The 25,393-nt window shown below is 41.1% G+C and overlaps 1 protein-coding gene across 1 annotated transcript in view; it reads left to right on the forward strand.

The window, feature by feature from the left end:
- Window positions 1-25,393, forward strand: part of Snx4 (sorting nexin 4) — a 66,643-nt gene that overhangs the window by 25,850 nt on the left and 15,400 nt on the right. Inside the window, exons 6-7 of the mRNA XM_041673385.1 lie at window positions 4,987-5,042; window positions 21,094-21,166. Of these exons, the coding sequence (XP_041529319.1) occupies window positions 4,987-5,042; window positions 21,094-21,166 (129 nt within the window). The remainder of the gene's footprint in view (window positions 1-4,986; window positions 5,043-21,093; window positions 21,167-25,393) is intronic.

Raw genomic sequence — 25,393 nt, forward strand, 5'->3', positions numbered from 1 at the left:
ATTCAAAATGTCACATGTTGAAAGTAGGAGATATTTCAGAAACTTATTTATTATGAATTCTTTTTCAAGTCTTTCTTCCATGAAAAAAATGAGATGTTTTTGGACAGCCTCACAATGCACAAGTATACACACATGTATTAATATATGACACCGTATACATACGTCGATAGGTGTGTATACACACACACATATAGGGTCACATTTAATTTATATGAAGGTTGTATATCTAACAATTAGTTCATCTGATCACTGAAAGCTACAATTAGGCAACACAGGGTTCTGCGATGTTCAGATGGATGTAACATGGTTTGCTGCCATACTTTCAGCCCTCTCAAGCCCCGCTTCATGTTTGGAGTATTTATTTAAATACTCATGGTATGTGAATCTGTGGAAGGAGAGCCCAGGGTTTGTCCCTAGAGTAATGAACACAAAGTAGTTCAGTGCAGACTAAGATGGTCTTCAGTCAGTTAACTGCATCATGAGAATGCTCACCTTTGTATTGCCCAGGTCTTAATGAATAGAGGCTGATTCAGAAGAATCTGGAACCCTTCTTTTTGCTTGGAAGAAGGAATGCCAGAGACAAGGTGTGGCCCTCTGCTAGCCTCTGATTCCACAGTCTGGGTACCTGCAGAATGTGAGGTACTTGCTGCTCTAAGTGCTGTGCAGACCGTGACTGGCCTGTTCTTAAGGAGTGGGATATGTGTTAAGAAGGGATAAGTCATCTAGAAAATACGTTGAAGCTGGTTCACAGGTGGTGCACTCCCTTAATTCCAACACTCAGGAGGCAGAGGCAGACGGATCTCTGAATTCATGGCCAGTTTGGTCTACAAAGTGAGTTCCAGGACAGCCACGGCTACACAGAAACCCAGTGAAAAACAAAAAAAAAAATTGTTTTTGAATTGTGAAAAGCAGCACGAGGAGTAGACTATGATTGTTGTTAATGAACCAGTAGGGCTTGTTTTCTGGAGTCACTTTAAGATGAGTCAGGCAGGCAGTGGCTAGCAACACAAAGCACAGCTCTTTCCCAAGAGGGAATAACAAGAAAGTATTCTAAGGCTCACAAGCAAGCATGGCCTGGGAACACAGAATTGGGTTGTCTAGAATGATGGGTTGTGCTGTGGAGGGTTCATGAACTCCATGAACAGAACAAAATACATTATTGCCTTTACAACACACGTGGGTGGGGACAGCAGGTGGGCAGGTTTCAGTAAAGCCAGGAGAGTACTGCTGTAGCACTCAGATGCTTTTTAGTTTTTTGAGACAGGGTTTCTCTGTTGCTTTGGAGCCTGTCCTGGAACTAGCTCTGTAGACCAGACTGGCCTCGAACTCACAGAGATCTGCCTGCCTCTGCCTCCCGAGTGCTGGGATTAAAGGCGTGTGCCACTATCGCCTGGCACTCAGATGCTCTTTGATAGCATTCTTAGCCTTTGGGTTGGTGGAAGCTAGAGGTCTGCTAAGAATCTATTCCTAGGGCTCTGCCTAATAGTCAGAAGTTAGGTCAGTTACCCTAGCTAGTGATAAAGGGCTAGTGAAGGGACCGAAGGTCCAAGGTCGCTTTGGCTGTCAACCTGTAACATTCTAGCTCTGCACAGTCACGAAATTTTCATCAGTCTGCACAATCTTCAACATAGAATCCTCCAGCCCCCAGGAACTTCGGCTCTCACGGCTCACAGTTCTCATCCTAGCATTTTGAGGCTGAGGCAGGGGGATCATGAGTTCCAAACCACTCCAAGCTGTATATATGAGGAGACCCTTACTCAAGAAAAGTGTGAATGGAATTTGTTATCCAGACTGACTCTTTGTGTTGTATAGAGTATGTATACTGGGTGTGCAGTATAGAGGGCACTGTTACTAAGACAGGAACAAGGGGCACAAACTAGGATGGTTTTGGGCGAACTGACCTAATATAGTTTCCCTTGAAGAGATGGTTTTTAAGTCGAGATCTGAAGGACAGGAGATCTGCAGTGGAACCAACCCTAAGGTCAGCAAAGAACAGTTAGAGAGAGAAACCCAAGCTGGGTAGTTTCTTTGGCAAGGTTTTGGAGAAAATAGAGAAAACGCTAAAAGTGTTGACCCGGCAGCCTTTGTGCTGCTCCAGAGTCAGTGTGCATTCAGAGTGTGCAGCTTTGTAAAACAAAAATGGACAGTCAAGAAACACATAGGGCATGATTTCAGATAATCCTGCTTTAGAGGAGAAAAATACGGTGCTATAAACAGCACTAGGTAAGGTGCATCTTTGGGTGTTGAGTGGAGAGCTTCTGGGTGAGTGCAAAGTAACCTGTCAGTTTTGCAGTGGGCCAGGAAACTCTTCAGAGTTGCTTCAGAGGACTCTCTGGTTTGGTCTCATTTTAAGCATCTCCTCTTTCTGTGTGATCTTAAAGTGAGCAGTGGCGATGGACCTATTCTGCTAGATATGTTTGGTAAGGAAAGGTTTAAAAGTAAGAAAAAAGAAAAACATTGTGGGATCAGAAAGTAAGATTTGGGGCCTGAGAGGTGACTCAGAGGTTGGGGATGCTCTTCTAGAGGTCCTGAGTTCAAGTCTCAGAACCCACATGGTGGCTCACAGCCATCTATGATAAGATGGTGCCCTCTTATGGCATACAGGCATACATGTAGACAGAACCTTGTATACATAATAGATCTTAAAAGAAGAGAGAGAGCTGGGCATTGGTGGCACACGCCTTTAATCCCAGCACTCTGGAGGCGGAGGCAGAGGCAGGCGGATCTCTGAGTTTGAGGCCAGCCTGGTCTACAATAGCTAGTTCCAGGACAGGCTCTGTTTCCAAAAACCAAACGGGGGGAAAGGAAGAGAGAGATTTGAAGCTGGGCATAGTGGTACATCCCTTTAATCCCAATACTCAAGAAGCAGAGGCAGGTGGATCTCTGTAAGTTCGAGGCCAGCCTGGTCTACAGAACTAGTTTCAGTACAGCCAGGATTACACAGAGAAACCCTGTCTTAAAAAACCAAACAAACAAAAGTGAGATTTGAGAGGACTGGAGAGATGTCTCAGTGGTTAAGAGCACTGGCTGTTCGCCTTCAGTACCCAAGTGGTAGCTAACAGCCATCTTTACCCAGTTCCAGGAGATCCATTCCTGCCTTCTGGCTTCCACAGGCCCCAAGCATGTATATGGTGAACAGACTTGCCAGACATACATGTAGGCAACCCCCCCCATGAATAAAGAAATAAATGTATTTATTTATTTTAAAGTGAGATTTGAGAGGTTCAAGAGATGGCGTAGCAATTAAGAGCACTTGCTAATTTTGCAGAGGACCTGGGTTCTTTTCCCAGCTCCTACATGGTGGCTACCATGTAGCTATATGTAACTCCAGTACCAGTCTTTTGGCTTCTGGGCACCAGGTATGTATGTAGTACACATATATACCCACAGGCAAAACACTCATACACATAAAATAAAAGGAATAAATCTTTAAGCTTTTTTGGTGTTTATTGGCCAACTGTGCAGATCCCTTACTCTGGAGTTGTGGGCGCTGAGTATATGAAAGAGCTCATTTGTTATTTGTTCCTATTTTCTTAGTGGAGTAACTCAGATATCCTGCTGGTTTTGGTTTACTTTGTTGTGTTAATTGAAAGTATTTGTAATTATGGGTTGGAAATTGGAATAATATAAAGTCTTCATGAGGATAGAGATATTTTTAAAAAGCCAAACTACATTTGGTTTTTTTTAAAGATGTATTTTTTTTAAGATTTACATTTGTATTTTGTATGTATGTGTACCACATGCATGCCTAGGGCCCATGGTGACTAGAAGAGGGCATGGGATCCTCTGAAATTGGAGTTGCAGGCAGTTTTGAGCTGCCATGGGGTGCTGGGAACTGTGAAGCCAGGCTCTTTGCCAGAACAGCGAGCGTTCTTAACTGCTAAGCTATCCCTTTAGCACCCTGGTTTGGGTTTTTTGTTTGTTTGTTTGGGTTTGGTTTTGTGGATGTTTTTGTTTTTTGTTCTTGGAGACAAGCTACAGAGTTCTGCCTAACCTTGAACTTTGTAGACCAGGCTGGCCCCAGTGATCCGCTTACCTCTGCCTCCCAAGTGCTGTGATTATTGGTGCATATCACCATCTTTTTGTTTTATTTTTGAGACAAGATCTCTCTACATAATCCTCACTAGCTGTCTTGGAACTCACTATAGACCAGGTTGGGTTAGCATTCACAGAGGTTGAACTGCCTCTACTTTCCAAGTGCTGGACTAAAGGCACGTACCATCATGCTTGACACAGTTCTCTTTTTCATTTCTGTTTACGTAAAAAATTAGGATTCTCATGCAATGAAGTTCCTATTTGTATTTACCTCTCTGTCTCTTCTTAGAGAACAATTACCTAGAAATAAGTGAAGTTAAGAAGATGTGCTTTGTAAGCCGGGCACCACACTGTCTCACACCTGAAACCCTATGCTAGGGAGCTAGAACAACAGGGTGAGGAGTTTAGGGCCAGCCTGGACTACATGAGACCCATCTCAAAAACCAAAAAAGGGATGTCTTCAGTAATGTGATGCCATCTAGCTTGCTTTATTTAGCATAGCATTAATTTAATGTAGCAGTTTTCATTTTTTTTCTTTTTCTGAGACATTATGATAACAAGAAAAGTGAAGGCCCATGTGGTTTGGATTCCACCTGAGAAGTATGCTCAGAACACACAGGATCTCCATAAAGCAGCAGGTTCACAGCCTGCCTAGGCAGGTCACCACTTTTCTTGGCTTGGAGATAATGCAGAGCTGTTGTCATTACTGGTGCATTGGTGTTGTGGTTGATAGCTTGGAATCACTGAAGGCCGCATACTCATTCTGATTTATAACATGCTGTGTGCTATTCTCAAAAGAAGCTATTCTTTTTCAATATGTTTAATATGCTTATAACAAATGATTAAAAAAATCCACATGTTTGAACACTTTAATTCTGAAGGGAAAGTAAAGCTGTTTGAATTTATACCCTGAAATGTAATTGTATTAAGTCAACAAATTATTTTTTCCAGGCAGACTCCAGGTTAAAAGCGCTTAATGCAACATTCAGAGTGAAAAACCCAGACAAGTAAGGCTTTGCTTTAATCACAGTTTACAATGTTGTCTTGAGTGGTGCCTATTGATCTATTTCATTTTTTCATTTCTGAATGTATGCACTTAGTTTGCTAAATATTTTTAATAATAATTGACATTTAGTGAAACCTTTTTAAAGTCTAAAACTGATTTTGAAGTTTGGTAATTTGAGGTTAAGGTTGTGTCTGAAGTTATAGAAAATTAGACTATTGCTTTTTTTTTCTAGAAACATTGATTAAATGTTGAAGATACCAGAAAAATGAGAAAAGTCCTTTCCTGTAGCTTTTCTTGTGTGAACGCTTATCAAATGTGCACAGTTTAAGAAAATTATGTATTATTTATGTATAATAACAGTCTAGTTTGTATGCCAACAAAACTGACGGCAAATGCACAGTGTAAGGTCCTGAGGTGCTGTGCTTACACAAGTCCTTGATTTCGTGACTGTCAGTCTGGTGTTCTTGAGAGCATTTCTGTACTAGATGCTGGAGTTGGCAACATGACTTCTTGGGGTAAGACAGATCCTAGAGATTTAGGTTGTGCTCACTCTGAGTCTGGTGGATGGGCTAGCCTCTTCCTTACACGCTTCTTTACAGGAAGCGTGCTTCAGCTAGAGATGGTTTGTAGTTGCAGCTCCTGGCGTAGATACACATGGGTTAGGATTCCTCTAGTGAGTCCTTCAGCACTAATCAGTGTCAGCTAAGTTCTTATAGTTCGCGTGTTTGATAACCTGTCGTGCCTAACTGTAATTCATAAACTGACATTGTTAACATTAAGACTCTGTTTTGCTTGTTTTCTGGTAGGGATAGAACCCAGAGCCTCTTGCATGCTAGCAAGCCCTCTGCCACCAGGCTAAATCTGTAGGCCTTCTTGACTTTTATCACAAACTTTGAATATAAAATATAAATGAATATTTCTAAGATTTTGGTAATTCGGAAGTGATAATGATAACCATTGAACTTTTGTTTCTGTTTTTTATTATTTTAAAATTATTTTAATTACGTCTGTGAGTGCTACTAGGATCTGCACCCATACTTATCTCCATTTTGTTGTTTTGAGATCCTATGTGACCCAAACTGGTCTTAAACTCCTGGTCCTCCTGTCTGTACCTTCTGAGTGCTAGGACTACCTGTTTATGTTATTATACACCCTCAAGTATTGTTTGTTTATGACATTTTTTTAGAGCAAGTTTAGGTTCACAGCAACACTGAGCAGTGAGCATAGAAAACGCTCCGTTTCCTCCCCAGACTCTGATTCTCCACCTCTCACGCAGAGCACTGGGTGGACAGAGTTTGTTGCTGGGACAGGACCTGGTTTGGGATGAGCACATCTGCTCTTGCAGCATCGTGTAGAATAGATGGAACAGGTCGATGTCCTAAAGTCCTCTGCTCCTTCCAGCTGCTCTAGCAGCATCATGTAGAATAGATGGAACAGGTCGATGTCCTAAAGTCCTCTGCTCCTTCCAGCTCAAGTAACTTTCTAGTTTTACTGTTTCTATAATTTTTTGTTTGTTTATTTCAAGACAGGGTTTCTCTGTGTAGCCCTGGCCGTCTTGGAACTCGCTCTGTAGACCAGACTGGACCAAACTCACAGATCTAACTGCCTCTGTCTCCCACAACAGGAGATAAAGGTGTGCACCACCACTGTCTGGCTAGTTTCTCCTTTTAAAGAATGTTGTGCCAAATAATAGGTTACCTTTCAAATTGGCTTCTTTCATTAAAGTCCCATTGAGGTTTTTATAAGTTTTAAAATGACATGTATGGTAAATAATAGGTGTTTTGTAGATTAGAAGTAAAATTATGTTACTCTAAAAGAAACAGGCTAAGTTTGTGACATTGGTGGATGTATATTCCTTAAGAGATCTGTTATTTTTGTTGATACTTTAGCATTAATGTTTCACTAATTAGTTTTTTATTAAATGCTTATCAATATAATGAAAAAGATTTTGTCATTTGGATTTCTTCATTTTCTTTTGGCTTTACAAGATTATTTGAATTACTGGATTTTATTTATCCATACTGTTTGTAGGTTTTTTGAATTTTAGATGGGTTGTAGCCAGTAATATTGTCAAAGTGTAAAATGAGTGTCTAGTTACAAGGAAATTGATTTGCCTTAAATTTCATTATAAGAGATTCTTTTTTAAAAAAATACTTATTTATTTATTTATTTATTATGTATACAATATTCTGTCTGTGTGTATGCCTGCAGGCCAGAAGAGGGCACCAGACCCCATTACAGATGGTTGTGAGCCATCATGTGGTTGCTGGGAATTGAACTCAGGACCTTTGGAAGAGGTCTTAACCTCTGAGCCATTCTCCGGCCCCCATTATAAGAGATTCTTGCTGGGAGGTGGTGGTACACGCCTTTAATCCCCTCACTCCAGAGGCAGAGACAGGCTGATCTCTGAATTCAAGGCCAGCCTGGTCTACAGAGTGAGCTCTAGGACAGGCTCCAAAACTACAGAAAAACCTGTCTCGGAAGGAAAACAAAAACGAAAAAAGAGAGTGTATGTAAATTCTCTGTTCTAGGTCTGATTATGGTTAGCCCAACAGATTAATAACAAAAGTAGTCATGCCATTGTTAAAATAGTATGCATCACAAAAAAGTTTTATTCTGTTTCCCTAAATTCCTGATAACCAGAATAATTGTTTCAGAGAGATGACCAGAATGCTGTTTCTAGTTGCTTTATGCAAGTGTATTTTCCCCCAGACCAACTTGACTGTTGAAGCAGTGAGAAGGGAGATCTGAAGTCTTGTGTTTACGTGACCTTAGTCCAGTGGCTCCCAGCCTTCCTATGCTGCAGCTCTTTAATACAGTCAGCTCCTCGTGTGGTGACCCCAACCATAGAATTATTTTCATTGTTACTTCATAACTATAAATTTGCTGCTGTTATGAATTGTATTGTAGTTATCTGTGTTTTCCAATGGTCTTAGGCAACCCCTGTGAAAGGGAAATTTGACACCTCCTGGGGTTGCGACCGACAGGTATAGAACCACTGCTTTAGGGACTCTGTAAAGGTCATTTTCCTTGGTCTGACAGTGGCCACTCATTGCCTAATTATGTTGTGTTGCAAATAAACTAAGTCCATTGAAACAGAATCTAAATGATAAATTGGCCAGATTACATAAATTATATATTCTTTATGTAGTTATTTTTAAATCTACTAGTTTGGTTTTGTATAAATAAACAGTCCTAATATTGTGCCAGCCATAACCTTGCCAGGAAGTTTCATTTACTGTGGTTTTAATTGCTAGCTTTTCTTATCTGAAAAAACAAAACATTGCCTTCACTTAAATCACATGTAAAACCATAATTTTTCTTTTAAAGAAAAACAAACCACATGGTCAAATATTTAATTATGGTTTTCTTAGGGCCTTTGAATTTTCAGATTATTTGGAACAGGAAGTGTTGATAGAAAGTAGTATAGAGTTAGAATTGTCTTTTAAGTGGCTCGGGTCAGGGGCTCTCAGTATAGTTCAGTGGATAAAAACGATTGCCACGTAGGCCTGACAACTTTGATCCTAGAATCCATGTTAGAAAGCCAGATGTGGGGCCTGGAGAGATGGCCCAGCGGTTTATAGCACTAGCTGTTCTTCCAGAGGACCTGAGTTGTTACCAGCACCCATATGGCAGCTCACAACTGTCTGTAACTCCAGTTTCAGGAGCTCTGACACCTTCACACCAAAGCACATAAAATAAAGTTAAATAAATTAAAAAAAAAAAAAAGATGCCGGCCAGTGGTGGTACACACCTTTAATCCCAGTGCTCAGGAGACAGAGGCAGACAGATTTAAGTGAGTTCAAGGCCAACCTGGTCTATAGAGTGAGTTCCAGGATAGCCAGAACTGTTTCACAGAGAAACCCAGTCTTGTAAAACAAAAACAATAAACAAACAAACAAGCAAAAAAGCCAGATGTGATGGTGCATGCACATCTAGAATCCCAGCACTTTTATGGTGAGATGGGAGGAGTTAGGAAAATCTCCCAGAAGTTCACAGACTGGCTAGTCTTGTACCTTCACATGCATGCGTAGCACACCCATGCTCACATTCACTCAAACACAGTAACCATCAATAGAAAAAGATTACAAATCAAAAACAGCTCCCGGATAGGCAGGGCAGTAGGAACTGGAAATGCAGAAGCTGAAAGAGAAAGGTTGGTGCTGACATTTGTGACTCTTACAGTCACACAGACTCACAATACATTGAGTGTCTTTTCTTCTGGGTTTATTTTAGATGATGGTTGATTTACAGATTATACAAGAGGTTTAAGTGCAGCCTATAGAGACGACTTGGGGGTGAAGAGCACTTGCTGCTCCTGCAGAGGACTTGGGCTCAGTACCCAGCACCCACATGGTGGCTCACAACCATCTGTAACTCCAGTTCCGGGGGACCCCATTCCCTCTTCTGACCTGTGCGAGCACCAAGCACATACATGATACACACACATATATGTAGGCAACACATTCACACATAATGTTTTAAACTTTCTTTGTGCGCGCGTGCGTGGGAGGGGGGATGCAACAGGGTATCTGGCTGTCTTAGAACTCACTGAGTAAACCAGGTTGTCTTTAAATCCACCCACTCTCTCCGCCTACCAGGTTCTAGGATTAAAGGTGTGCTCTATTATGCTTGGTTTAAAAAGGGGGAGCTGGAGAGATGGCTCAGTGGTTCAAAGCCTGCTCTTCCAAAGGTCCTGAGTTCAATTCCCAGCAACCACATGGTGGCTCACAACCATTGTAATGAGATATGGTGCCCTTTTCTGGCCTGTACTGTGTACATACATACATACATACATACATCTTTAAAGAAAAAAGAAAACCTTTTAAGTTCGTGTGACTTTACACTTTCACTGTGATAGGACAGAGAAGACAAAAAATTGTAAGAAAATAAGAGAACAGTAGAAAATTGACAGCAGTTGACTCCAAACTGGTTTGTGCCTTTGAGCTCTCAGACTGAAGAGAAACATCCAAAAAAAAGCCTGTGTGAGCTAGTTGGGGAAGCACCTGTCCAGGTTGAGAGGGCACAGTGGTTACAGTCTGAGGGGGAGATGAAAGGCAGCCTGTGGCTATAATGACAGTGGACTCTTTCAAAAGGAATAGAAGACAAAATGGGTTGCACTGGTGTAGACAGCCTCAAGATCACGCTAGAATTGGTGTTTACTTGGTTTCTGATTAGGGATTGAAAAAGGTTGGTGTTGGGAGAGGACAAAAATCTGACATTGTGTGTGCTTTAGTCTCTCTGACAATGCCTTGTCACTTAGGTCCTTAAAAGTCAACCGTCCTTGCTTTCATATGCAGACCATACTGGATGGAGTTTGATACTGGCAAAGGATCTAGACCTCATTTCTGGAAAATCCGCCTCTATTTCTTGCCTGCTGCCTAAGGCTTGATGGAGTCTTCATTTTTCACCCTTAAACCTTCCCCCCCCCCCAGTATCTAATTTCTCTGAAGATGCAGGCTTTGTTCTGCTGGCCAGTCTGGGGGGTTTAGAATTTTAACTTTGACTGATGATGTTATTGATCCCACGGGGATACTGTTTCCTTCCTTATCTGCCTGCTGTTTAAAGAAATCAGATGGTCAGACTGGTGTGCTGTGGGTATTCTGTCATTGAGATGTAAGGTCCTCTGGTCCTCTTAACTTAGGTGGGCTGCATCTCTACAATTTTATAGTCTTCTGAAATGGTTCATAACCTATTGTGATATTTAAGAATTTTATAGTTAAGCCTGCCCTAAAAGGAAAGGCCCTAAGGGAGTCAGGCCAAGAAACTCCAGAGAAACTTTCTGTAAAGGATTTCTGGCTCCTGGTTCCCCAGTACAAGATTTGATAGAGGCTATACATAATAGTGCACACCTTAGCCAGGTGGTGGTGGCACACACCTTTAATGCTAGCACCCAGGAGGCAGAGGCAGGTGGATCTCTGTGAGTTCGAGGCCAGGTTGATCTACAAATCGAGTTCCAAGACACCATGTCTCAAAAAACAAAACAAAAGAAACAAAAAAGCCAGAGAAATTATGTAGGCTTTGACTTTAGAAAGATTGTCAAAACAGAGTAGGCAGTAGACTAGAGTGTATGAGGTAGACTGGAGTGCCAGTCTGGGCCGTCAGAGAATTCCAGGTGATAGATGATGGTGCTAATATTGACCTGAGGTACCAGATCAAGCGCAACATGAACAGATCTGTTGTTCAATATTTAAGAAGTGGAATAGATAACCTGGGTGTATAAGAAAGGGTGTGGGGTGAGAGAGACGACAAAATACAGGTAGTTCTTAGGCTTTACTGTAAGACTGCTGTGGATTGTGGAATGGATTTGGGGTGAGGTAGGGAAAGATAGGTCAAGCTTTGGATATGAAAGTAACTACAAGTGTGCTGTTAAGGGACTGGTATAGATCTATGGTGTAGGAGACAGTGCTGGGTTGGGTAGGAATTTTGGATGTGGTGACATACCCATAAACATGAAGTCTTACAATCAAGTCATGGGATGAATGCATTTATTGGAAGTTTGATGAGCAAATGACTGAGAGTCTAGGACTCGCATCTGAAGAACACCCAAGCTCAGTGTTTCCTAGAGTGAACCTGAGGGTATCCAGCACCTGGATCCTGTTGTGAGACCCTGCGTGCCACTGGACCTGTCTGCTGTGGCTCACTCTTCGCAGTGAGACCTCAGTGGTGGGCTTTCCCTGGGTTTTTTAGTATTATTGTTTAAGATAGGATCTTAGTCTGTAGTCCACGATGGCTTCAAATTCACGGTGAGCCACCTGCCTTAGCTTCCCAAGTGCCGAGGGATTATAAATGTAAGCCACCGTGTGTAGGGATAAGTCCCGCCTCTTGGGGGCGTGTTCGCCTCGGGCTAATGTTTGCCTATAAATTTGGCGAGTGTGCTCCCAGCCGGCTCTTCTGCTTTCCTGGTCTCCGCGGGAATGGTGGTTCTGTAAGTCTATTTCTACATTAAAGCTATATATATATATATTTACAATCTGTCTGCATTCATTTACGCCGTTACATTTTGGCGCCCAATGTGGGGCTATTTTGCCCCCGACTCAAGTGGGTAGCCCGCTAGCTACACAGCACCCTCCCGGGTGCTGTTTTTTACTTCGTGACTCGGGCCCCAGTGCCGAGTCCGAGACACACTGGGCCACACAGGCCCATTCTGCCTGCCTTGGCTAAGTTTGCAGCGGAACCCCACTGCCTGAATTAGCAGAAGCTCAAGTACCTGTGGTTTTGCAACAAAAGCCGCCACAGTGGCAGATTTAGTCTGATACAAACTGACTTGGCCGGGCGGTGGTGGCGCACGCCTTTGATACCAGCACTTGGGAGGCAAAGGCAGGCAGATCTCTGTGAGTTTGAGGCCGGCCAGGCGGTGGTAGCGCATGCCTTTAATCCCAGCACTTGGGAGGCAGAGACAGGCGGATCTCTGTGAGTTCGAGGCCAGCCTGGTCTACAAGAGCTAGTTCTAGGACAGGCTCCAAAAACACAGAGACCACCACTGGCAGGAACCGATCATTGCAGGTAAAAAATTTTTCTTTTATAAATAAAATGTCTGAACACATTAGTATTCAAGAATTTAACAGTTTTTTTAATTGTACCATGTGGGAGATTTTACAAGAGGTGTCTATCACCCCACATCTATGGATCCTTCTGGGATTCGTAGTTTTCATTGTCACTAAATGGTTTGATAATAGAAATATGATAAAGTCTTTACGAGACGAATCCAGGATTCTTAAGGCAGAGACTGAACGCTTAAAAACAATTGAGAATGACAACAATCTTCTCAAGAATCAGTTTGAAGTTCTCCAGGCTGATGTTAAGGAGAAATTCATTACTATGGAAGAGGGAATAGCTGATTTGAATCGTAAGCTTCAGTCCCTTTCAGTAGGAACTGAAACATTAGTGGCTGATATTAAGGAGAAATTCATTACTATGGAAGAGGGAACAGCTGATTTGGATCATAAGCTTCAGTCCCTTTCTGTAGGAAATGAAACATTAACTGAGAGAATCAAAACTGCTGAATGTGACAATTGGATTTTGTCTAAAGCTTATGACAGATTGACGGAAAGATTGTCAATACAAGAAGGCACGGTTTATGCCATAAAAATTATGTCCAAAGATGAAATGTTATCTCTAACGGACAAACTTCATACTTTAGAATCCTCAATGAAGGCTTTGGAACATAATTCTGGACAGGAGATTCAGACATTGCAGAAGGCAATGGTGAATAGAATTGAAAAGATTGAGGAATTTCTAAATTCTGATGAAGAAGAGCAAAGGGTAGAAAGGCAAATTTTAACTACATCTGTGGGTAAATCTCTCCGGGACAATTTCCACAAAGCTCTACCTACAGCTCTACCTGCCTTTCCAGTAATAACAACAGAGAAGGTGATTGGTTCCAAAAACCCTAGGGTCATCAAGGAGGATACATGGGAGCCTGTCCGTATGAATTATCTCAAGGAAATAAAACAGGCTGTCATGACTTTTGGGATGCAAGCCTCTTTTGTTAGAGATACTAAGAACTTGGGCCACGACAAGCAGAGCAACCCCCTCGGACTGGCTCCAACTGAGCTCTGCGGTACTTGAGAGTGGACCGCAATTGAAATGGAAATGCTTATTCAGGCAAGAGGCTAGACTCTTAGAACAGCAGGAAAAAGCGAAGGGAATTGACATTTCCCTAGATAAAATTCTAGGTGAAGGGCTCTTTTCCGACCCTCCGGAACAAGCTAATTTGGATGAAAATACACTCTCCATGTGTACTACAGCAGCCTTAAGGGCTTGGGACAGGGTACAAGACCCAGGACAGAGAATGGAATCATTTGTCAGAGTTAAACAGGGTCAGAGAGAACCCTTTAGTGACTTTTTACAAAGATTAAAACTAAGGCTGTACAAATAGGGATATCTGACCCAGAAGCAAGACGTATAATGATTGAGTCTTTGGCTTATGAAAATGCAAATGTGGGATGCAAAAGGATTTTGGGCCCTTTAAAGCTCAGATCAGCGCCCTTGGAAGAATGGGTCTTGCATACACTCAATGTTGATACATTTGATTATGACACTGAAGCATGGGTAGAAGAAGCAATTTCCAATGGTAAAAGGAGACACCAGAATACCAAATGTTTTAATTGTGGCAAAATGGGTCATATGAAAAGGAATTGTAGACAACAGATTTTCAGAAATAATAATAATAATGCATCTTTCAGAAATAATAATAATAATGCATCTTCTAGAAATAACAGAAATAGGAGGACTCAGCCTTCAGGTTTATGTAGAAGATGTGGAAAGGGCAGACATTGGACAAATGAATGCAGGTCTACAAGAGATAGACAAGGCAACCTGATACAGTCGGGAAACGTGAGAGGGGGGCCTCACAGGCCCCCATGGCAAACATGGTTCAGTCATTTCCAGTTTCTGCAGAGAACGTGCCTCGTCAGGACAATTAGGAAGCCCCATGCCTACTGTTACAAGCAATAATGATCAGAAAGATAAGTTACGTGTGTTTTGGCAAACTTCTATAAATGACCAAAGACTTAAACTGAGAATGTGTGTAAATGGCATTTTTATTACTGGCCTGCTGGACACAGGTGCTGATGTAAGTATCATTACCCCAGAATCTTGGCATCTGTATTGGCCTCTCCAGAATGTAAATGTTCAGCTCCTGGGAATTGGAACCCTATCTCGAGTAAGGCAGAGCACGAGATGGGTTGAATGTATAGGGCCAGAGGGACAAATAGGAAAATTAAAGCCATATGTAGCCAATATCGCAATGAATTTATGGGGTGGGTCGTGACCTATTACAACAATGGAATACCGAAATAAACATTCCTGCTAAATCTAGAGCCTATATTTCTGAGAATAATATTAAAAGATATTACAAATGGAGAAAACCGGCCATTTGGGCTGTACAAGAACAAGCAATTGATGTCCCTTCAGAGATACCAACAGCCTTGCCTCTAAAATGGTTGACTGAGAAACCAATATGGACAAAGCAATGGCCTTTAGCTGAGGAAAAGTTACAGGCTTTAGAACAGCTGGTACAAGAACAATTAGATGCTGGACATATAGAAGAATCTACCAGCCCTTGGAATTCTCCTGTATTTGTGGTTAAGAAAAAATCAGGTAAATGGAGAATGGTGACAGATCTCAGGGCCATCAACAAGTTTATTCAACCTATGGGCCCTCTGCAATCTGGAATTCCTTTGCCCTCTTTATTACCAAAAGGATGGCCTCTCATAGTTATTGATTTAAAGGATTGTCTTTTCACTATACCTTTGCAAAAAGAAGATAGAGAAAAATTTGCCTTCACAGTGCCTACTTATAACAATTCTCAACCTTCGAGGAGGTACCACTGGACCGTTCTCCCCCAGGGTATGTTAAATAGCCCCTCCCTGTGCCAATATTTTGTGAACCGACCATTGCAAATAATACGCACGAAATTTCCCAAATCTATAGTATACCATTACATGGACGACATTTTGTTATCCAATTCAAACATGGATACCTTAAACAGATTGTTTGAAGAAATAAAGATACTTTTACCTAAATGGGGATTGCAAATAGCTCCTGAAAAGATTCAGAAGGGAGATTCTGTTAATTATTTAGGTTATAAAATAGGTTTGCAAAAAATTAAGACACAAAAAGCACAAATTAGGAGAGATCGCCTACGGACTCTTAATGATTTTCAAACACTGTTAGGAGATATTTCCAGTCTACGACCAGCTATTGGAATAACACCTGATCTAATAATTCATTTGAACAAAACCTTGGATGGTGATAAAGATTTAAACAGTCCCAGAGGATTAACAGCTAAAGTGGAAAAGGAACTGACAATGATTGAGGAAAAATTACAACAGGCACATGTGGACAGGGTGAATCCAGAGCTCGATTGTATTCTCGTCATACTACCATCAAAAATTTCTCCTACAGGAATTTTAATGCAGAGAGATGATATTATTCTGGAATGGATCTTTTTACCACATAAACCAAGTAAGAAACTGAAAACTTATGTGGAAAAAGTCTCTGAGTTAATTATAAAAGGCAAGCTGAGACTTCATCAACTAGCAGGCATAGACCCAGCAGAAATTATAGTGCCTTTCACTGCTGATGAACTAAAGAAATTATGGGAAGATAATGAACCATGGCAAAGAGCTTGTGCTAATTTTTTGGGAGACATTACTAACAACTATCCAAAAAGCAAGAGGCTTAACTTCATAAAGAGAACTGTAGTAATAAGGGCGGCGGGGCTGCGTCCCCAGCACCCCGGCTGCCCACATGGCTAGCTTATGCTCCGAAATAACAATACACAAACGGTATTCATTTAAACACTGCTTGGCCCTTTAGCTCTAGCCCTTACAGGCTAATTCTCACATCCCGATCAACCCATCTCTATTAATCTGTGAGCACCGGTCTTACCGGGAAAGATTCAGCATGTCTAACCTGGCGGCTTGCTTCATCGCGTACGTCTGCCCGGGAGAGCGGAGCATGGCATCTCTCTGAGGCGTATGCTCCCGAGAGGAGAGCTGTAGAGTCTGAGCTCACTTCCTCTTCCTCCCAGCGTTCTGTTCTGTTTACTCCTCCCACCTATCTTCTAACCAATGAGGGCCAAGCAGTTTCTTTTTATTTAACCAATGACCTTCCTCCATCGGAGAACTTCTTGGATTCTTCCTCGAATCGTCCGTGATGCTCCAATAACTGGAGCCCGTACATTCTATACTGATGCCAATAAATCAGGGAAGGCAGGTTACAAGTCAGAAGACTTGGGTAAGGTGGAACAAAGTCCGTATAATTCTGTCCAGAAGGCAGAATTATATGCCATTCTTATGGTGCTAAGGGATTTTAAAGAACCTATTAATATAGTTACAGATTCACAATACGCAGAAAGAGTTATTTTACATATTGAAACTGCTGAATTTATACCTGATGATACAGAACTAACCTCATTGTTTCTCCAGGTTCAAGATTTGATCAGGAACAGGCTTTGCCCTATGTACATAACACACATCCGATCCCATACGGGTCTGCCAGGTCTTCTAGCACAAGGTAATGCAGAAATTGATCAATTATTGATTGGTAGTGTGCTCCAAGCCTCTGAATTTCATAAAAAACATCATGTTAATAGCAAAGGTTTGAAGAAAGAGTTTTCAATTACATGGCAACAAGCTAAGGAGATTGTAAAGAAATGCCCTACTTGCTCTTTCTATAACCAAACGCCACTGCCTGCAGGGACTAATCCAAAGGGCACCCAAAGGAATGAAATCTGGCAGATGGATGTGTTCCCCTTTGCAGAATTTGGCAAATTAAAATATGTTCATCACACCATTGACACTTATTCAGGCTTTCAGTGGGCAACTGCTTTAAGTTCAGAAAAAGCTGATTCAGTAATCACCCATTTATTAGAAGTCATGGCTATCATGGGTATACCTACACAAATAAAGACGGATAATGGTCCTGCTTATGTTTCTAGGAAAATGAAACGGTTTTTTGATTATTACAATATCAAGCATGTTACAGGTATACCATACAACCCTACAGGTCAAGCAGTCATAGAAAGATCAAATCGAACTATAAAGGATATGTTGAACAAACAGAAAGGGGTGGAAAACACCCCCAGAAGTAGGTTACATAATGCTTTGTTAACCTTGAATTTTCTCAACGCTAATGAGAAGGGAACAACAGCTGCAGAAAGACATTGGATAATGGAAAAGTCTACTGAACTACATCAACCAGTTTATTTCAAGGATGTGCTGACCTCACAATGGAAGCCAGGAGATGTGCTACGTTGGGGAAGGGGTTTTGCTCTTATCTCCACAGGTGAGGAAAAATTGTGGATACCATCAAAATTAATAAAGGTTTGGTTTGAAGAAGAGAAGCCACTTGGAAAAGATAAATAACAATTCTTTCATAAGGATGGCGAACATACTGATGGTAAGAAATACAGATAGGTTGGAGGCAGGGTTCTTTTCTTATCTCCACAGGAAAATACTCATCTTCAAAGAAATTAAGGGACCCTGAATATTTAATTACTGATGGATGGACACATTTTTGTAAGTATTAATTATATATATATATATATATATATATATGTCTTATTAAACATTTCTTTATAAATACGTAGAGCTGGTTTTGAAGTTGGACTCTGGCTCAGTCCCTCTCCAATTCCAAGTCTGTTAATAAGAGAAAAACCCAGAGTTTCTGGAGTTTCTGTCTCATGTCAAGAGCCATGATATGGGACAGAAAGAAATATGAGTTTAGAAAACATCTTTGCTTTTCTCCATATCTATCATACTTTTCATTGAATATATCTATCATGCCTTTCATTGAATATATATATGTATGTCTATATGATTAATGTTTAAGTTTTTCACAATGAACAATGAGTTTTTCCTGAAGTTACATTTGAAGTTTCCAGGAAGAAGATGGGGCCCCACAACAACAACTCTACCTGGTTGATATGACGTCCTGATACTGATAGCGCTACTACAAGACCTGTTTTGGATACCAGCTGCACAAGACGATCCCAACTTGGTTAGCTGAAATGGTGCACATCTTGTATAACATTCTGGCCAGACCTCCACAAAATACTCAGAGACTATTTGCAATTTTAAAAGACATTGATCTTGAAATTTAACCTTTCACAGGATCCCCCAGAAAGAATGTCGCCCCCATGACAGCTGGAAGTAATTCTAGAGGACGACGTCCCCTCTCCCAGTAAAATTTACCCCTGGGTTTAGGAACATCATTTAGGGGTTGGGAGGTTGGGGGAGGAATTTTATAAGCTCAGAGATCATTTTGGAAAAAAAAAGAGGGAAAATGATGAGATAATAGATTTATAATTGTGAGTTACTGCTTTTAGACAAATATATTGGTATCGATTCTTGTATATTGATACAAAGTTAAATTATATTGACTATTGTATGCATGCATGTTTCTATCTCTGTTTAAAACATTTTTTATGTATTGACATATATTGTATTGATAAATATATATTGTATATCTTTACCATATTGCAGTGTACATTTCTACCTCTGATTAAGATACTTATATAATGTTTGTGTATTGATATATATTTACCATATTGCAATGTATATTTGTACAGTGTTTATATTTGGAGGTCATTATCCTCATTTGTTACACAGTTGTTTATTGTCTTAGTCTTTAAGTTAGATAGATATTGAGAATTATATAGATTAGTAGTCATCTAAGTTTGTCATTTATAATTAGACTAATCAGGTTCTCTAGATATATAGAGATTATACTCAGTATAGATAGATAATCTTCGACCTCTTCAAAGAGCTGTAGAAAATGGCCTTTAATCTAACTCAGAGTTTCGTGATAGTGAGACACAATTGCTCCTGGCAACACCACTCTATTCCCGAGAGAATGTTGAGCACCAAAGACACTCCACCTGGAGCCTTTCTATTTGGCAGAACTGGCCTTTGGGCAAAGAAATGCCCATACCTCAACCACTGACAGAGATACAGAGTGTGCATCAATGGATAAAACAAGACTGTCATATCCTGCCAAGATAGGGTAAGATAGTTTTGAAAAGTTCCTTGCCTTTAATAATGGTATGTCAGTTATGTTAGGCCTTAGCCAAAATTGGTTGACTCAACATTGCAAACGAGACTTTGGGTGATTGCCCAGGTAGTCGGTTGTCTCTGTCAATTGTTGCACATTTTGGATATATCTCATTTGTTGAGTAGTGTTTATTCCCTTCTCAGATCTTTGACGGAGTTGAAGATTATATAATTGTAGTTACTCTCTACATTATTTGGACTCCTTGAGATAGAATGTTTAGCAAAGCTTTTGTTCTCAATATTGTTTGTTATATTTATTATTTGTTGTTATTGTATATAGTTGTATTTGGTTTGGTTCTGTCTTATTTAGACAAAAAGGGGAACCGTGCCCAGCTCTGTGTGTGTGTGTACATGGTATATGCATGCAGGTTCCAGAAGGGGACATTGTGTCTCACTGAACCTGAAGCTCACTGGGTAGCCCAGTTCCTGAGTTCCCAGGATCCATCCATCTCCATCCTGCAGTGCTGGAGTTACAGACATGAAAGCCATGTCTGACTTTATGTGGGTGCTGGGGATCTGAACTCAAGTCCTCTTGCTTTCCTGGCAAACTCTCTTACCTACGGGATCATTAAGACATTTCAGGATTCTTCACACACTTAGACACAGGTGAAGAAAGAGAGGACCATGGGAGAAACTTCAAGGGTGACTAGGAAGTAAAAGGCATGGGTTAACTGTGGTAAAAAGAAATTGGGAAATGATATGAAGTGTAGAACCTAGAGCACAGGGTGTAAGCTGATTCTAAAGAAAGGGTTGAGATGATGTGGATTTGAGAAAGCTTTAGATTGACTGACTTCCCACCTGCTGCCTTCTGTAGTCTGTGTGCGGAGTGACATTAGAACCTTGCTGTCTTCAGCTGGAAAGATGGCTCAGTGGTTAGAATGCTTGTTGCTCCTCCCGATTATCCAGGTTCAATTCCCAGCACCCACATGATGGTTCATAACCATACATAAAACTTGTTCCAGGGCATCCAATGTCCTCTTCTGACCTCCATGGGCACTAAGGGTGCAAGTGGTGTACATCAGCATTCACATAAGATATTTAAGTCTAGGTGGGGCAGTGGTGGCAATGCCTTTAATCTCAGAACCTGGGGCAGGGGATAGAGGCAGGTGAATCTCTGGAGTTCAAGGCCAGCCTGCTGGTCTACAGAACTAGTGCCAGGACAGACTGCTATTTAGGTTGAGGTTGCTATTTAGTGTATTTTTAGTACCAGAAATTTTTTCCTGTTTTTTTGTTTTGTTTTCGAAATAATTTTCCATACCCACAGATTTTTTATCTCTGCCTTAGTCTCATGATGTAATTTAATAAGTGTGCATCTTTGGCTCTCAGTATGTGTATATATACTGCTTGATGTTCGGATATTTTTCTGTTGATATTGGCTTGTTTAGGGACAGGATGTGGTTAAATAGAATGAGTTTCATTATTCGCAGGAATTGCTATTTTGTGCACAGACTCTGCGTGTTTTCCTGAGTGATGCTTTGTTCTCTGTTTCAGGAGGTTTACTGAACTGAAGCACTATAGTGACGAGCTGCAGTCCGTCATCTCCCATCTCCTTCGAGTCAGAGCTGTAAGTGATCCAGAGCTCGGTGACACTTTCTACAGACTGCACTTGTCACTGAGTCCCCATGCTTGACTGGTTTTACATTTAAATCTAGTATATTCATAACCAAAATGCCTTCTAAGAGAGATGGGAAGGCTTTTCTGTTAGAAACAGCTTACAGGGGCTGAAGAGATGGTTCAGCAGTTAAGAGCACTGACTGTTCTTCCAGAGGACCTGAGTATAATTCTCAGCGTCCATGGTGGCTCACAACCATCTATAATGAGATCTGATGCCCTATTATATAGGGCATGCAGGCTTACATGCAGGCAGAACACTGTATATATAATAAATAAATCTTTTAAAAAAAAGAAAAGAAAAGGAGAAACAGTTTGAAGAATTTGAGCCCATTGATTTCTTCCTAGTGTACAATGGTGCAGTTTTAGATGGAACTAGGTTGACTGTATAATAATTATTGAAGCTGGATGCCAGGAAGTACATGTACACGTTTTTGGTCTTTATACATTTTTTAAAAAATATAGGCAGGCAGTGGTGGTCACACCTTTAATCTCAGCACTTGGAAGAAAGAGACAGGCAGATCTTTGTGAGTTCGAGGCCAGCCTGGTCTACAGAGTGAGTTCCAGGACAGGCTTCAAAGTTAAAGACAAACCCTGTTTCAAAAAACTAAAAAAAAAAAACAAAAAAAAAAAACAAAAAAAAACTTAAAAAAAATTTCCATGTGTTGAATCTTCTAGAATTGGCAAAGTAATAGATGAGTGTGAGTTTTTCCATGCGGGTGCTAGGATTGAACCCGATCCTCTGGAAGAGCAACCAGTGCTCTTAACTGTGGAGCCATCTCTCCAGTCCTTCTCTGTATTCTTTGTTTGTCTCAGTCTTGGGACTCAAAGGACCACATGAATGCATGAATGCTAGACAAGTACTCTGCCACTGAACTGTGCTTTTCCGTACTTTCATAATATTTGAAATTTTCTGTGATAGTACAGAAAAGTAGGACTGGGGGATGTAGCTCCATGGTAAAGTGTGTGACCAACTTGTACAAGGCCTTGACCTCCATCTCTGTCAACAGACACGGTAAGATAGACTACGAGTGTGGAGACGGCTCAGTGGGTAAAAAGTACCCTTCCTGCAAACACGAGGACCTAAATTGAATTCTCAGCATCCCCATAAAATTGTACACTTCACTAAAGACCAAGGTTCCAACACAGCCCCAATAGACTCCTTAAATGCTAAGATAGTCAGAGTAAGTTGGGTGGTGGTGGCACTGGTGGCGCATGCCTTTAATCCCAACTCTCGGGAGGCAGAGGCAGGCGGATCTCTGTGAGTTCGAGACCAGCCTGGTCTACAAGAGCTAGTTTCAGGACAGGCTCCAAAACCACAGAGAAACCCTGTCTTGAAAAACCAAAAAACAAAACAAAACAAAAAAAAACCTCGATTTTATGTCTACACAACAAGAGTGATTGTGTTAATCCCACCGTTGAGAATAAGTCTACTACCACGATTTGTGCCAAATTTGAAGCAAGCTTGATTTTTATTGGGTTGTCCAAGAGTAGGCCAGCGAATTTCCCATCAAGTCCAACCAGGGTCCAAACATACATCCTGACCTTTTTCCTGCTTCTGAACCTCCCCCCACAGGTGATCAAGCACGGTGGAGATGGGTCAAACAAATTTGTTTAGGGAAGTGAAAACCTTGTTAAACCCATAAAGCCTCCAGCATTTCAGGAACTCTCTGTCCTTGAGCAAGGGGCTTGCAGACTAGAAGCATTTTTGTTTCTTGAATCTCCTGGGCATAGCAATTTAAAATGTAACTTCCATAATTATTTCGATTTTTACAGTCCCTACTAAATATAATATAGCCTGTTCTATAAAGTGAGTTCCCAGACAGTCAGAACTGAAACTCTGTCTTCAAAAAAGCAAAAGAAAAGAAAAAAGAAAAAAAGTAAGTCAACTGGAGTGGGTGGCTCTCTCTATTATCCCCTGCTTAGGAGTAAGAACTGAATAGTTAAAAGGGTTTCTGGTCAATGAGGTGAAATTTCTAGGTCTTTCATTACTTTGAAATTACACTTGAGTATGAGTCAAGTTAAAGTTCTACTATATCAGTGGAACCATGTGATACCTTCTGATTGACTTGGGTTTTAAAATAGTGTTCTGAAATATGAGAAAGATCCTGAGACACGAACAGTCACAGTAGAGTGACAGGATGCAAGGATGGGGGCTTGAAAACTCACACAGAAACTCCATGGATTTTCCTAGTGGCAGTGTCAACTGTAGAAGATAGCTCAGGTGCTGTTTAAGACAGGTGGCAAGGGGGCTGGAGAGATGGCTCAGTGGTTAAGAGCATTGCCTGTTCTTCCAAAGGTCCTGAGTTCAATTCCCAGCAACCACATGGTGGCTCACAATGAGGTCTGGTGCCCTCTTCTGGCCTGCAGACATACACACAGACAGAATATTGTATACATAATAAATAAATAAAATATTAAAAAAAAAAGACAGGTGGCAAGATATAAACTGCTTAAAGGAAAAGTGGAAGTATTACTTTTTTCTGTTGAGGATAATTCTTTTTAAACCATGTATAGGGGGCTGGAGAGATGTGTCAGTGGTTAAAAGCCCTACCTTCTCTTCCAAAGGTCCTGAGTTCAATTCCCGGCAACCACATGATGGCTCATAACCATCTGTAATGAGATCTGATGTGCCCTTCTGGCCTGCAGGCATGAATGCAGGTGGAACACCATATACTTAATAAATAACTTAAAAAAAAACATGTAAAGGTAAAAGTTACATTACAGCTAGGTATGAATTAAATACTTGAGTAAACAGAATTACTAAACAGCAGGTGGCCTCAGGGCCAAGAAGGGTCAGTTTTGGTCTGTGAGCTAAAGGAAATTAAAACTAACACTTTTCCTTGACTATTACTTGTGTACTGTGATGCTAGACATGTTAGGATAGCCTCCCTTAATGACCCTGTGGGGACAGTCCTGTCACTCCATTTTACACAGTCCGAAACAGGCAAGGGAAATTAATGGGCTCTAGTACCTCCCAGAAGACAGATGTGGAGACCAGAATGAGACTGTAAATCTGCCTCAGGAGCCCATTCTCTCAGCCACCCACAGATATACATGGGCAAAGGATGGGAAGATAACAGACACTCAGTGAGTTGCCCTGGTTAGCAGAGTCACCTGATGGAGGTCATGTCCTTATCTGAAAGACACAGTATAAAGGTTTGGAGTACTCTAGTCTCGCAGTTCTACATAGCAGCTGCACTCATGGGGCTGAAAGGTTGAGAGCACCTGGTGCTATTGTGGAAGACCAGGGTCAGTTACCAGCACCCACAGGATGGTTCAAAACCATCTATATCTCTATTTCCAGGGGATTCAATGCCCTCTTCTAGACTGCATACACATGATGCACAGGCGTCCATGCAGGCAAAACACATATACATGTAAGTAAAAATTAAAATTTTACAAAAATTTTATAAGATTTATTTTATATATGATTGCTCTATCTGCATATATACCTTTATGCCAGAAGAGGGCATCAGACCCCACTAGAGATGGTAGTGAGCCACCATGTGGTTGCTGGAAATTGAACTCAGGACCTCTGGGAGAGCAACCAGTGCTCTTAACTGCGGAGCCATCTCTCCAGCCCCTAAATAAATCTTTTCAACAAAGAAAGAACTTGAACTCAACTACATGGTTCTATTTCCTGTTGTATTCTGTTACCTCTTCTCCAGGCAGAATCCCATTTTTAATATAACCTTGTTAATATTCTAAAAACACAACTTTTTTTGCTAACATTCTAAAGATGTAAATTATAGTTACTGACATCATATTTAATATTTATTGTTTGGTTGTCTATAGATGTGGTAATATCTGGTGTTCGCAGCATAGTTAGAGAGGGTGGTCGGAGAGAATCACACAGCTTCTTTGGAAATCACTTGTATCAGGAGTCTTTATTGTTTTGAGACAGGGTCTCACTGTGTAGACTTAGCTGTCCTGGGGCTCACTTTGTAGACCAGACTATCATAAGTTCACAGAGATGCACTTGCCTCTGCCCTTCAGTGCTGGAATCCGAGGCACAAGCCACTGGGCCCAGCTAGGAATTTTAAATCTCTGAATCTCTGAAATCTGCTAGGAAACTCAAAGAAGAAAAATCTGTGTGTATCCAGATCTTCAAGTTCATCATCTAATAGCAAGCCATAGACTCTTTCCTTTTCCATTGTCCACTTCTCCTTCAGTAAGG

This window comes from Microtus oregoni, unplaced genomic scaffold (assembly GCF_018167655.1).
Source record: "Microtus oregoni isolate MIOR12 unplaced genomic scaffold, Mior012 000023F_ref0000262, whole genome shotgun sequence".
In the NCBI taxonomy this organism is placed as follows: domain Eukaryota; kingdom Metazoa; phylum Chordata; class Mammalia; order Rodentia; family Cricetidae; genus Microtus; species Microtus oregoni.